The sequence below is a fragment of the Alexandromys fortis genome, unplaced genomic scaffold (assembly GCF_014885135.2).
Source record: "Alexandromys fortis isolate MF-2015 unplaced genomic scaffold, M_Fortis_MF-2015_v1.1 scaffold_70, whole genome shotgun sequence".
In the NCBI taxonomy this organism is placed as follows: Eukaryota; Metazoa; Chordata; class Mammalia; order Rodentia; family Cricetidae; genus Alexandromys; species Alexandromys fortis.
Genome location: NW_026067955.1, coordinates 839,454 through 852,891, shown reverse-complemented (window position 1 = coordinate 852,891; position 13,438 = coordinate 839,454). Strand labels below are relative to the sequence as shown.

At 43.3% G+C, this 13,438-nt stretch overlaps 1 protein-coding gene across 1 annotated transcript in view; it reads left to right on the top strand.

Annotated features, from left to right (window-relative positions):
• The first annotated feature begins 300 nt into the window (after window positions 1–300).
• Window positions 301–13,438, top strand: part of Arid3b (AT-rich interaction domain 3B) — a 48,523-nt gene continuing 35,385 nt past the window's right edge. The window contains exons 1-2 of the mRNA XM_050151942.1: window positions 301–408; window positions 2,900–3,501. Coding sequence (XP_050007899.1) covers window positions 2,971–3,501 — 531 coding nt within the window. The 5' untranslated portion in view covers window positions 301–408; window positions 2,900–2,970. The remainder of the gene's footprint in view (window positions 409–2,899; window positions 3,502–13,438) is intronic.

Genomic DNA, 13,438 nt, shown 5'->3' with positions numbered 1-13,438 from the left:
GCTTTTTTTTCAACTCCCCGCGAAAGCACTCCCACCGGACCGCCTCTGTGTCTGCGCTCTCCCATTGGCTGACGCTTCCGCCCGCCTTAAATAGCTTCCGCCCACGGGTCTAACCGGAGGGCGGACCCTAGGAGTCACTTCCGCCTCGTACCTCACCTCCCACCACCTCCTTCCCTTTTTAGCTGCTTCCGGCATCAGGCCCCGCCCCCGTCCGCGAGGCCCCGCCCCTGACTGCCCCTCCCCCGCCCGAGGCCGATGGCCCGGCCCCCGCGGCACCGCTTCCGGTGTGGGCCCCGCCCCGGCTGTGGCCCCCAGCTGCGGAGAAGTCGGAGGCTCAGCTGCTGCGCCGGGGCCTGAGCGGCTGCCTCCTTCCCAACCGCGAGCCCGAGCCCGGAACGCTGCGCATAGGTGAGCTACGCGGGTCTGGGTTCTTTCAGCCGCGGCGGGAGCGGGGCTGTGGCAGGTGGAGGGGAGGCGAGGCAGGTGTGTAGGGGAGACGCGGGCCAGCGAAGTGGGGGGACCGCTGAAGAAGAGTGCGAGCGCCGGGAGGAGCCCTATCCTCCCGGTGCCCAGAGGAGTGATCTGAGATAAAGAGATGGGGAAGGTAAGGGACCCCCGGGGAACCTCAGGGCGAGCTTAGGTGGAGTTGGGATGCTTGGAGAAGAGCCTGGAGATTGGCAGAGAGGGTTTGGTGGGAGTAAAAGTGATAGGGCTCCATTGGGAGGGGGGTAAAGAATGGACGGAGAGGCTCGAGGGGGTCGGTCGGGGACGGAGCTGCTGGAAACGAAGGTAAGGGAAATGGTCAGCAAGGCCGGGCTCAAGCGGCAAGCAGTCCGTTGCGCCCCATTTGGAGGTCCGGGAAGTTTAGAGGATAGAGCGAGGGCTAAAGGGATGAAGTGGTTTAGATTTCTGAGGCGTAAATTCTCTAAATGTTGGTAGTATTGTTTGGATTATTGGCTGCTTAGGGGTTGGGATGAGATGGGCTCTGTTCTGGAGAATGAGCCCATTGAGTTGTAGAACCGAGTCATTTCTTACTAAAGAAAGAGGCTACGGGACACCTCCCCTTCGGCTGAGGGCAGCCCTACCGAGAAGATGGTGCCAACCAGACAAGAAACGTTTGTGTACTGACTGGCAGGAGTTGGTTGAAATACTTCCATTGTGTTGGTTGACGTTAATGATTATATGAATATTTTTAAATCACCAGTGAATTACTTGTTACTCTTTTGTGTGTGTGTTTTGTTTCTGTATTTTTGTCCCCAAAGTGGCTTTTATTTTAGATGAATACTTTTGCCAACTGGGTGTAAATCCTTCAGGCTTTCTTACGGAATAAGAGCTAAAGCAGAATGAAAAGTATTGCTGCAGGCATAACTTACACTTTCTAAACTGCTAAAGAGGAAGTACGGGCAGTAAGAAGCAAATTGGAATTTGAATCTTTTAACCGCCTGTGAAAACTACAACTGAGTGCTTCTAAGAAACAAATTGAGGATCGTCTAGCATGACTCTGGTTGTTTTTTGGTCTCCCCCCCCCCAGCTTTAAAAATTGTACCCCGATAAGCATGTAGAAATTTACAGATCAAAGCCATTTTTCTTGCTGGGGCTTACTTCCCCCGTGAATATTTGAAGATGCTGAAGATTTCATTTTCTTCTTCATTTCAAGATGCTTTCACTCCATCTTCCAGCTCAGTCCTAAAACACTGGGACAATGCAGATATCAAGTCCCAACCTGCACAGGGCAGCTTCCCCTTTCATGTGGCAACAAAATTGCACACCCCGGTGCCAGTCCTCTTCACCCTAAAATTTACTTTGGCATGGTAATCCATTCACTTCGGAAGACTTGTGAGAAAATATAATTTAAGTGAGGCTTGTTGAAGGTGGGAGCCTGAGAAGGGTTAGAGGTGGCAGGGTGTGAAAGGGGTTTGTGTTTGGAGACGGATTGGTAAGAATGCAGATAAACCTGCCCCCAGAATACTTTGGGACTGGAAGCCTTTTCTTGCTGTATTCATCAAATAAATATAGTAGAAATGAATCAGACAGAAAGAGGATGTGAGGAGATTTATTTGTGGTTTATAACAAATGTAGCATTGACTTGTTTAGGCAATATTGGTACCTGTTTCAAATTAATTAACTTTAAAATCTCCAGAGGAATCCCCCCCCCCCCCCCCCCGTTTGTTTTTGAGGGAAGCTTGCAATTTGAGACTCTTGCCTCCTTGCATGTTTCTTTCTTTCATGTTGTTGAAACCGGATTCTTTTGGAGGCTATAATGTCCACTTAGCCTGGTTCAGTCCACTCAACAAACTGGCTGGCAATTTGATCTGGGAAATTTGTGAAGTTTTAAACCAAGAGCAGTTTGCTTGATCTTGCTTTTTCCGTCAGAAAAGTCGTTCTGTCTATCTCTTATAGCTCTGTGTCTAGCTTGAATAGGAGTCTCCTTCTCCAGAGAGTCTGGGAAATATAAGCCATATTCTTTCTTTTGCAGGCAGACTATTCTTTGCCTTTGTAATTTCAATTTTCATAGTTACTACAAATTCTATAATTCAACACCTGTACAGTGTAAGTCCAGTAGATAACTGATAAAGTAGAGAGTAAGAGAGATAAGAACTCAGTTGTTAGCAGACTTAAATGTTTTCTGGATTTCCTTTTTTTTAAAACAAAATGTTTAAATCTACCCCTACCAAGATTTGCCCCCTATTTCCCCTCTTAGATCCTGTTCTCTTTTTTATAACTTTCCCTCCCCACGCTCCAAACAAACCCCTAGAACTTACTCATCTTGAAAGTCGGGTTTAGGAGCATTTAGTATTCAGAACTTTACTGGAGAAGAGACAATCTTTTATACCTGTTTTACATAGTTTTTTCCCCCTTCTTTCTCCCTTGTGGTTTTGGTTACTCACTTAAAATACAGACCCAGTGTGCCTGCTGGTCTGTGCCCAGGTTGAGAGCCATGCCAGTCTGTGGGTGAAGTCTGAGACAGTAATGGAGCCTCTGCAGCAGCAACAAAAGCAGCCACACCAGGCTCCTCTACAGATGGATGCCAGAGAGAAGCAGAACCTGCAGACAAGAGAAGCACAGTTGCTGTATGCCCCCAAACTAACCACCCAGCCAACTCTCCTTTCTGTCACACCTGGGAGACCTTCTGGTAGCCCTGTTCTGGGCCCCTTAGCCAGAGTTACACCAGCCACACCAGTGACCCAAGTATTTGAGCAGAGCAGCATCAACTCCGAACCCGAAGAAGAGGAAGGCGGTCTGGAAGACGAAGATGGAGATGATAATGTTGCAGAGGTGGCTGAGAAAGAGGCCCAGGCTGCTTCCAAATATTTCCATGTCCAAAAAGCAACTCGCCAAGACCCCAGAGCAGCACCCATGTCCAGCCTGCTTCCAGCACCTGGACTCCCACTACAGGGACAACAAGCTAAAGAAGACCATACCAAAGATACTTCCAAGGCCCCACCTTCCATCCCCACAGCTGGGCAGTCGAGCTGGAATCTGGATGAGCAGCTTAAGCAGGTCAGTGTTTCTGCTATAGGAGGAAGGCCATTGTTCTACCTAGAGGTCAGCCACAGAGGGTGCTGGGTGGGCAGGAGCTGGGACTACGCCTTTTCACCCCACGTCACTGACCTAGATAGAAATAGTCTGAAGTTTTTCTCTGCATTTGTTTGCTTGATCTGAGGGTGTAGTTCCATGATAGTGTCAGGAGCTAGATTCAGTCTCTAGGACTACAAAAATATTAAGTGATGGTTCTTTTTATTAAAGCATTAGAGTGTACAAGTTATTGTTAATGTGTCTGGTTTGTTCCAAGTTTCTGTTAAAGAATCTTTCCTCTATTTTTTTTAAAGGAAGAATGAGGTAACAGCTGTTTCATTACGACTATCTAAAAAACAAAGTGGCTGGTTCACACTTGTAATTCCAGCACTTAGGAGGTGGCAGTAGAAGAAGCAGTAGAAAAGGTTGGGTGTGTTAGTGTATGTCTGTAATCTCAGTGTTAATAAATGAAATTTATGGTTCTGATTAGTTTTCCTAGTAGGAATGTAGAATAATTTTCCCTGTTAGTTTTTTAGCTCTAAGTAAACCCAAGATCATGTTTTTCGGTTGTTTTGAAGTTGAATATAGCTGCTACAAAGCACTTCTGAATATTTCTCAACAGAGAGCATTATAGACATGATTCTGTTATTTTTTTTACATCATCTGGTTGAAAAGAGGGAAGGGAGACCTCAGAATTCCCTTTCTACTCAAAGAAAGTTGAAATTCGTTCCAAACATGGTTGGATATTAGAGTCAACTGTAGGGTTTACTTGTTTCTTTGGAGGGCGCTGCTGGGAGCAGCATACGAGTAGGAAACTTTATAAGGCAGACCTTGGAGTCCTAGTAATTGAATAATTTTGGAGGATAAACCCTAAGGATGGATCTCTTTTCAACTAAGCCTTTGTCTTTATAATTTCTTTGTGACCTACACTGATGTTTTCCAGTGGTCAAAATATGAGAGTAATGGTAAATTGTTCCAGGGTGGCTTGTTGGTGCTGTAGACAGGACATTCATGATAAGGCCACTAGTACCTAGATATTCTGAGTTTACATATATACTGTCTCTGTAGTCCAGTGGTGCTACTTAGAAGGCATTTGTGAAAATGTATGGCTTACAAAAGGGCAATTGCAAAGTCATAGTTGACAAGGTCCTTTGGAAACTGAAAAATAAATAGGCCTCTTTGTCTCAAGGAGCCCTGTGCAGTTTACCTGAGTTTTATATAATAGCGTCAACAGCGGGCTCTAATCCCATCTCTTCATGTCTGTTCATTGATATTTTGGTAGCATTTTAAATTGTTCTGAGCCTGTGTTTTATCAATTGCAGATTGAACATAATGAAGCTAAGTATGGTTTATATTCATAAACTCTAAATTTGTGAGGCTGAAAAAGGAGAGTTATGAGTTTATTTCTCAAGGACATTGTAAAGGGAGAGCAAGTGAGCCACGTGAATGCCTGTCTGGTGCCAAGCACTTGGCGGATGTGCTGCACAAGTTGTCTTGTACAGTTGTTGTGCCTTCCTCTTCCATGTCCTAATGGGCATCCCTCTGAAGCAGAGAAGGCACTGAGAGACACAGATCACCCAAGGGGGTAGCTGCAGCGCTAAGACTAGAATCAGGATCCCAGCTTCCACGACAGCGGCACCTGGCCACCAGCCCAGATCTGCCTTCTGGCTGATTTCTTTGGTTTAGTAAAACATCTGTGAATTGCCGGCAGCCCCTGCACTGCTGTGTAGTTGGCACTGTTCCATGGTGGCCGCTGAGTCAGCTCATAGCAGGAACCGCCCTGACAGCGCTGGGAAAGTTCAGGCCCGAGGCGGCTGCTGCCCCCGCCTTGGCAGCTGGCCAGCCTCTGTGTGTGTGCGGTCATTCCTAGAAAGTGCAGCCGTGTGTGAGGAACAAGTGGAGCTCCAGAGCCTGTCTGTCTTCAGGAAGTGCAGCAGGTGTTGAGGTCAAGCCATTAGAGCTTTGAAAAAAGAGACTCTTCAGAACTGGCGTGTGCGTGCACACGTGTACGTTGTGGCAGAGCGCCCAGCCCAGCATTCTGTATGGCAGCGGCCCGTGGCTGCACAGCTCAATGGAGGCTGGATGTTCGCAGCTCAAACTCTTTGAGTTCACTTAAGTTTCTGAGGCATACATACTAAATATAGACTGTTTGGCAGAACACATGCCAAAAATGGTTTCGTAAATGCCAGAGTAGCTAAGGCCTAATGCTTCATTCTAAATTTACCTTCCTTCTGAATGTAGAAAAGAATCTTTCTGTCTGGGAGACAATAACAATGTCTTAAAACCTTTGATGACTACTTCTTGTTTCTCTTGTAAATTTAGTTTTTCAGTTTGGTCTTTGGGCTCCTCCTTTGCTTTGTTTCTGTTGTATTGTGTGAGTATTAAATTTTTACTGCATTTTATTGATTTTGTGTGTGTGCATAGGCATATACATGCCGTACTGGCATACGGAGGTCAGAGGACAACTTGTGGGAGTCAGTTCTCTCTTTACACCATGTGGGGCTCAGGGATCAAACCCAGGCCGGCTTAGTGGCAGGTGCCTTTACCAGATGTGCCATCCTCCCCACCCTCTTCCCTTGTTTTAAACTTTGCTTTAATTAATTAACTTTAAAGTTTTACTGCATGCGTGTGTATGTGTGTGTGTGTGTTTGCACATGCACACGTGTGTTGTAGTATAAGTGGGTATATGTGTAGGCATGTTTCAAGTAGAGGTCAGAGAATAGGAGTCAGTTCTTTCGGTCTACCGTGTGGATCCTGGGGATGGAACTCAGGTTGGCAGGCGTGGTGGCAGGTGCCTTTGCTTGCTGAGCCATCTCACTAGTCCTTAAACATGTTTTTAAAGAAGTAAGTATTGTGCTTGAGGGTGTGTGTGTTTATGTTGAGTTATGCTTTGGACAGAAGACTAAAACCATAGCTCTGAGAGAGCCTGTAAAGACCACCAGACCATGAGGCTGCCTGGCTGGTTTTGTTCTTCAGTCTTTTGTTCTCTAAGTAATTAACTTTTGGAGAGAAGAAGTTAAGTAGCACTTGTTCCAGCAACAATTCAAAGACCTTTTACAGTTGACCCAAGATCTTAATTGTTAATGAGTTATAGTGTCCTTTATTCTAAGTAATCTATTTGGCAGAGTCTTTGTGCCAGGGCTGTCAGCTGCAGGCTTGTCTCTCCTCAAGGAGCCAGATGTCTAGCAGTGCTGCTGCAGCCTCAAGGTAGGGTCGGTGGCGGATGCAGCGACCTAACTCTGTCCTAAGTCAGCCAAAACCCTACTGAAGCTGCTCTGGGATGCAGATATTCTAAAACAAATGTTGTTTTTCAAACACTTATATATATAGCAAAGTAGAAGAGGTGATTCCCCACCCCCATCCCCGTACAGTATAGTGTAGAATTTTCAGAAAGTTCAACAGGCGTTGGTGAGGGGCTAGGCAGTCATTTGCAAATTGAAAACCTTAAGGGTGGCACAGTTATCCTTTGTTTCTGAAATCCTGTTCTTACAGCACATAGAGTCAAAATTACCTCATGGATTCTCTTCTCAAAGAAAGCCTTGCAAAATATTTGCTTCTAAGGCCTGGCTCATTCTCTGACACCAGGGTGATGGGAAGATGGATAATACTATGGAGCCCAGCATTCTAAAACCTGTCAGATTTCTATGGGCAGAGTAAATAATTGTAAAACAAGACAACAAAGAACTGAGTGTTCCTTTTCTCAAAGGAGATCACACAGCCAACTTTGGGGGGGTGGTGGCTCTTAGGGGTGGTCTTCTCCTGCCTGAAGAGTGGGTGTTTTGGCAATACAGGCTTTGTTTTGAGCCCATTAGTGGAACTAGTGGTTCCTTCCACAGAATAGGAAGATGAGGGATAGTTTGATGGGCATGTGGAGGCTAGAGTTTATATGTCTGGTTTTCTGCTTACTTTGCCAGACACTTTGGTTACTCAGTGTGGTTTTGCATTGCCAGCTCAGTACAAAGCACTGAAATTTACTGGGGCTCATTGCCCAATAAAGATTGCCCCCCTCCTCAGTCCCTTGTGTTGTACAAGGCTTTGTTCAGAGTTGCCTTCTAGGATGGAAGGGTCTTATTTCAGAAAACTTTCAACTGAAGAAATCCTAACCCTTCTTAAAGCTTGCTGAACACATGTTAACGAGAACAGGGTATTGCCAGTTCTGCACATCTGGGGAGCTGTTTGCTGCATCTTCAGCCTGTGACAGCACCTCTGCAGGATAGATGCCAAGATAGCTCCAAGGCAGATGGGAAGGATCATTTAGTTTGATGTGCGCTGGTAGACAGAAAGGAGCATGACTTGGTTTAGAGTTAGTTTAACTAAATTATTGAATTTGTGTGCAGTTAATGAAGTGCCTATTAATGGCATACAGAAATGGAAATGGGGCTCGAATGTGATTCAGTTGATAGCGTGCTCACCCAGCACACATAAACCTGAGCTTGATCCCCAGCACTCCATAAATGACATGGTGACACACTTCTACAATCTAGCATCTGGGAGGTAAAGGAAGGAAAATCAGAAGTTGTAAATAATCCTTGGCTATGTGGTTGAGCTTGAGGACAGGCTACATGAGACTTCGTCTCAAAAAAAATCAATAGTCCTGTCTTACTATGGTAGATTAATTCCTGCTGGGTAATTAGCTTGCAGTGTGGCATCTGTCTTTTTCTTCTCATTCTCTGGCAAACTGCTCTCCAGGATCTATCCCTCTAGTGCGTGGGCCCATTAGTAGGCCTACTGTTCTGGGCACGTACTTGGTAAGTGCTTCATGCAAAACATTTGAGGGGTTTTGCAAAACTTGTTTAAGCTGTTGACTAGAAAGAAAAGGTGGTAGGCTTTCCCCATTTTCTCTGTAGTGTGTCCTTATGCCCCCCAGTATCTGGAATCACGGTCTGTCTAGATCAGTGGCTATCAGTTGGAGCTGATCCTTCTCTACTGCTTTGACGCTTAGCAGTGCTGTTGTGCCTGTATCTGGAAGCAGATGTGTGCTCCTAGCTTCTAGTGAGAAGAGCCATGAAGGCTGCCAAACATCACACAGAATTTAGGACAACATTTACACACTCCTGACAAAGAATTGTCTTATTGAAAGTGGTAAGGTTGAGAAACCCTGCTGTTCTTGGTTTCCTTAGGCAGAACAGGCTGTGCTTTTAAAGATTGGTGTTTGTGCTTTACTCTTAGCAGCTGAGGAGTTTGACAGCCTTGAATTTTCTTCATTTCTGGTTATTTTTGCTGTTGCTTGCTTATTTATTTTTCTTTGCTTTGTTTTGATTTTTGAAACAAGGTCTTTCTGTGTATTCGCTTCTCTCTCTCTCTTTGTTGGTTTTTCAATTAATTAATTGAGATAGGATCTCACCGTGTAGCTTTGGCTAGCCTAGAACTTGCTATAACTTGCTATATAGACCAGGCTTGCCTCAAAATACAGAGATCTGCCTGCCTCTGCCTCTTGAGTGCTAGAATTAAAGGTGTGCATCACTACACCTGATTTAATCCTATTTTTAGTGTCCATTTTGAGTTTGTGTCCTTGGGTAGTCATTACAGTGAGCACACTGTACCTGTGAGAATTTTAAGATCTACACCTTGAGGTCTCTTATTTGCCTCCTCTAGCCCAGCCCTGTGTACTATCCATGATATTTATGGCAGTTTATGAGAGAGCTTGGTTGCCCTTCCAGACAGTCTTTGTTAAGCCACAAAGATTAAGGCAGATACTTGACATACCTGTTACTAGCAGATTTGATTCTTAGGTCAGTCTTTGAGAGACAGGAGGTGTGGATCTAGATTCTAGCTCTGTCACTTGTTTATTACAGTGCTTTAAACAAGCTCTGTAACTGTCTGCGCTGGACCCAGGCATAGATCTCTTCCAGAGGTACAGTAGCTCTCTCCCACCATCATTGGGCTTGTTTTGTAGATGCTACAAAGGTAGAAGAAAAATAGAAATATGAATGGTCTTTGTAAAATGCATATAATGTCCAAAGGCTCTCATTTTTAGTCCTTACTGCCTTGGTAGGTAAGAAGCTCAGTAAATCCTGGATACTACTCAAGGAGAGTTTCTTTAGGTTTTCTAGAACTGTGGCCAAACATAAGTATTCAAGAGTCCTCTGAAACCTTTCAGGCTTGTGGAAACATAAACCATGTACTTTGCTGTGCTTTTCCTGTTAGCATAGGGATTAGGGATATGTGAGTGTTACTGAAGTGGTAGCTGGTTTAGCTTGCTCCATATTCTCCAAAGACTAATCCCTCTGCATGTGTCCAAGTCCCACTCTTCTAGACTTTCAGGGACTTGCTCCATCAGTGAAGACTTCTGTTTCCTGACTCTTCAGACACTTCTCTTCTGAAGAATTCTCTGCAATTAAACATCATCTTTCAAACTTTAAAACCAACAAGCAACAAAACTGTAGTCTTCAAATTCATACATTATGTGATTGTTTAAAAAACTTTGACTTTGCTTTTTAAGAAGGCCTGTACTGCACATCTCCCCAGGCACAGTTTCTCGTAAGACTTGCACACCTTACATTTCGTTTTGTCACACTTGCCAGCACACTCCAGCCAGATCCCTGACCTTTCGTTTCTCTTTGCTAAAGTTTCTAATGGCTGCCATGTTGCCTGGTCTAACTTCCTTGATGTCATTTGTTATTTAAAAAGAGGGTTGGATCATTGACCATTTCCTCCTTGAAATTTTTCTTCTTCGTGCTTATTTTCTTTTATTTTCCCTATAATGCTTTCTTTCCAGGTATTATTCTAAGCCTTCTCTATGTCATCCTTGGGAGACTCTTATATATTCGTAAATATATGAATGAGACATATGTTACTTGGATCTCTGTTCCTAGGCTGATACCAGTGTATCTAACCCCAGCTGACTGGTTAACATTTCCAATCATATCCTACTCACAATGGGAACTAGTGATGCACGTCTTTAACTTGGGAGGCAGAGGTAGGGGATCTTTGAATTTGAGGCCAGCATTGTCTACAAAATGAATTCCCACACAACCACAGCCACACAGAGAAACCCTGTGTCAAAACACCAAAATAAATAACTAAATAGAATAGCTGTCCTACTCACATCTCAAGTTTAATACAATTAAAGCAATTAAAAACTTTTAAGACTATCCTAGAACTCATTCTGTAGACCAGGCTGCCTCTGCCTCCTGAGTGCTGGAATTAAAGGTGTGCACAACCACCATCCAGTCAGATTGCTCTTTGGGCTGATGAGGGAGGGGGACTTGATTGGGGGAGGGGGGGAAATGGGAGGCGGTGTTGGGGAAGAGACAGAAATCTTTAATAAACAAATAAATTTAAAAAATTAAAAAAAAAGTCTAAAAATATTAAAAAAAAACCCAACAAGGTCTTAGGTCTCAAGTAGCCCAGGTTGTTCTCCAGCTTGCTGTATAGCTGAGGCTGCCCTTGAACTCCTGATCCTCCTGCACCCATTTCCCAAGTACTGGTAAAGCTGAACTCTTAGTGTTGATACTTTCCTTATAATCATTTTCTTTGTTTTTCCTTCTCAGAAAATGGACTTGTTAGACACTTAGTCCTTCATACCAGAAACTTTGGAGTTGGGTTATTTCATGCCTGCCCTTGTCATCCCCCAAACTTACCAGTCTTCTCATCTGAATATCTAGAATCCTGCCACTTGTCTGCTATCTCCTACCTGTCTCCTCCAAGTCTTTGCTCACCCCACTTTATAATCCATTCGACATAGTCTATAATGATCTTCTAGAAACCAAATCAGATTTTGTCACTGCTTTAATGTCCTCTACATATGTTGGGTGTTCTAATTATAAACTTCAAAATCTGCATGTCTAAAACCTGCCTCATTATCTTTACCTTGACGTCAGAAGTCTGTCTTGTCACCATGCACTGTGGCCTTTGCATATGGTGATCATCCTGCTTGGGCTCTCTTGCCAGGCTCTTTCTCTATGTATGCCGTTATTGATCATTACGCTTTACATATTTTATGTTTGTATTATTAGTTCGTTGATGTCTAATTCTTAGGCTAGATCAGTGGTTCTCATCCTTCCTAATGCTGCGACTCTTTAATACAGTTCCTTGTTTGTGGTGACCCCAGACCATAAAATTATTTTTGTTGATACTTTGTAACTGTAATTTTCTACTGTTATGAACTGTAATGTAAGTATCTGAAATGCAGGATATTTGATATGCCGACCTCTGTGAAAGGGTTGTTCAACCCACAGATTATATGAACCACCAGACTAAATGGCCAACTCCACGAGGACAGGACCACACTTATTTTGTATTCCAACAGACAGTATAGTCATGGCGTAGTAGGCACACGATATTTTGCTGCTTCTGCCTATGTTGATGGAAGCTGCTTGTTCATTTCCTGGCTGCCCAGACCCGAAATAACTACACAGAAACTATATTAATTTAAACAGTGCTTCACCTATTAGCTCATGCTTCTTATTGGCTAGCTTTTATATCTTAAATTAACCCATTTCTATTATTTTATATTTTACCACGAGGCTCATGATTTACCAGCAAGGTTCTGACTGGCAGCTCACATCTTTCTCTGCCAGTGGTTACATGGCTCCTGGTTAACTCCGCCTACTTTCTCCTCCTCTGTATGCTTTGAATTCCCTCCTTGCCCTGTTCTATGCTGCAATAGGCCCAAAGCAGCTTCTTTATTAACCAGTGCTAATCACAGTGTACAGAGGGGAATCCCATAATATATCTTCTTTTAATTTACTCTGCTTTACTTGTTCTCATTTATTTCACATTTATGTGACTGGTTCCATTTTGTGCTTATAGGCTGTAGGGGGTGGAGGCAATGTTAAGTGTCTGCCTCATTTTTTTTTTCAACCTTTCTAAAAATTATTATTACATTATGTTCTGTGTTGGGGAAAGGGGCTCATGTAGAAATCAGGGGACAGCCAGTGGGAATTGGTTCTCTCCATCTACCTCGTGGGTTCTGAATATCAAACTCAGGTCATCAAGCTCCAAGGCAAGTGCCCTTACCACTAAGGTATCCTGCCAACCACATATTTTTTTAAATAGATTATCTATTCATTATTTATAGCAAAATGAAGTAGAAAGGTATAGTGATTAGTGTTCCTCCCCATCCGTTATCACTATCAAATCTTGCACCAGAGAGTACATTTATTACAATCAAGGAAGTTACATTGACACATTATTATACCTGCTTCTATAGTTTACATTAAAGTGAGTTCCTTCTTTAAGAAACTCTTACAAAATAGATTTTGTGTGCATGGGTGGGGGTCCAGATGTACACCTCCCATGGTAAATCTCTGGAGGTCAGAGGGTTAGCGAGTCCTTTCACTGTGTAAGTCCCAGGGATCAAAATTGATCATCAGACTTAGTGGTGATCACCTTTACTCTCTGAGCCATCTTGCCAGCCTTTGGGATTCATGCTTACTGTATTTTCTATGAGCTTAACAAATTATAATGACCTGTGTCCACCATGATACAGAACGACTTTGCTGCCCTAGAAGTCATGTATTGCATAGCCTTCATTGTCTGTGGCCCTTTTTCTTGAGGCTGATATGATCTTCTGATCTTACTTAAATTTGTCAGTTTTATTTACACAAATTTGTTTTCTTTTAAGCTGTTGTAACTTAAACACATTTTCTAGAATTCTTGTTATTTACAAATACATCTTAGGCTATAAAGATTTTTCTTGAATCTATCTCAGTTTTGCCTTATTCTGCAAAATTTGGTCCTTGAAAACTAGCATGCTTTTCAGTCTCTGAAATTTAAGATACTCTGTCTTAGCCTTATGTATGATTAGTTTCTATAAATGTCCTTGAAAACAATGTGTGTTCTCTATTTGATAAATACAGTGTATCTTTTTCTATTGGATTGAGTTTGTTAATTTGCATTTACTTAGGTCTTCCTTATAGTCTAAGTTTTTTGTATGATCAGGTTCTGAAGAGCTTAATTAAAATATTCTAATACAAAA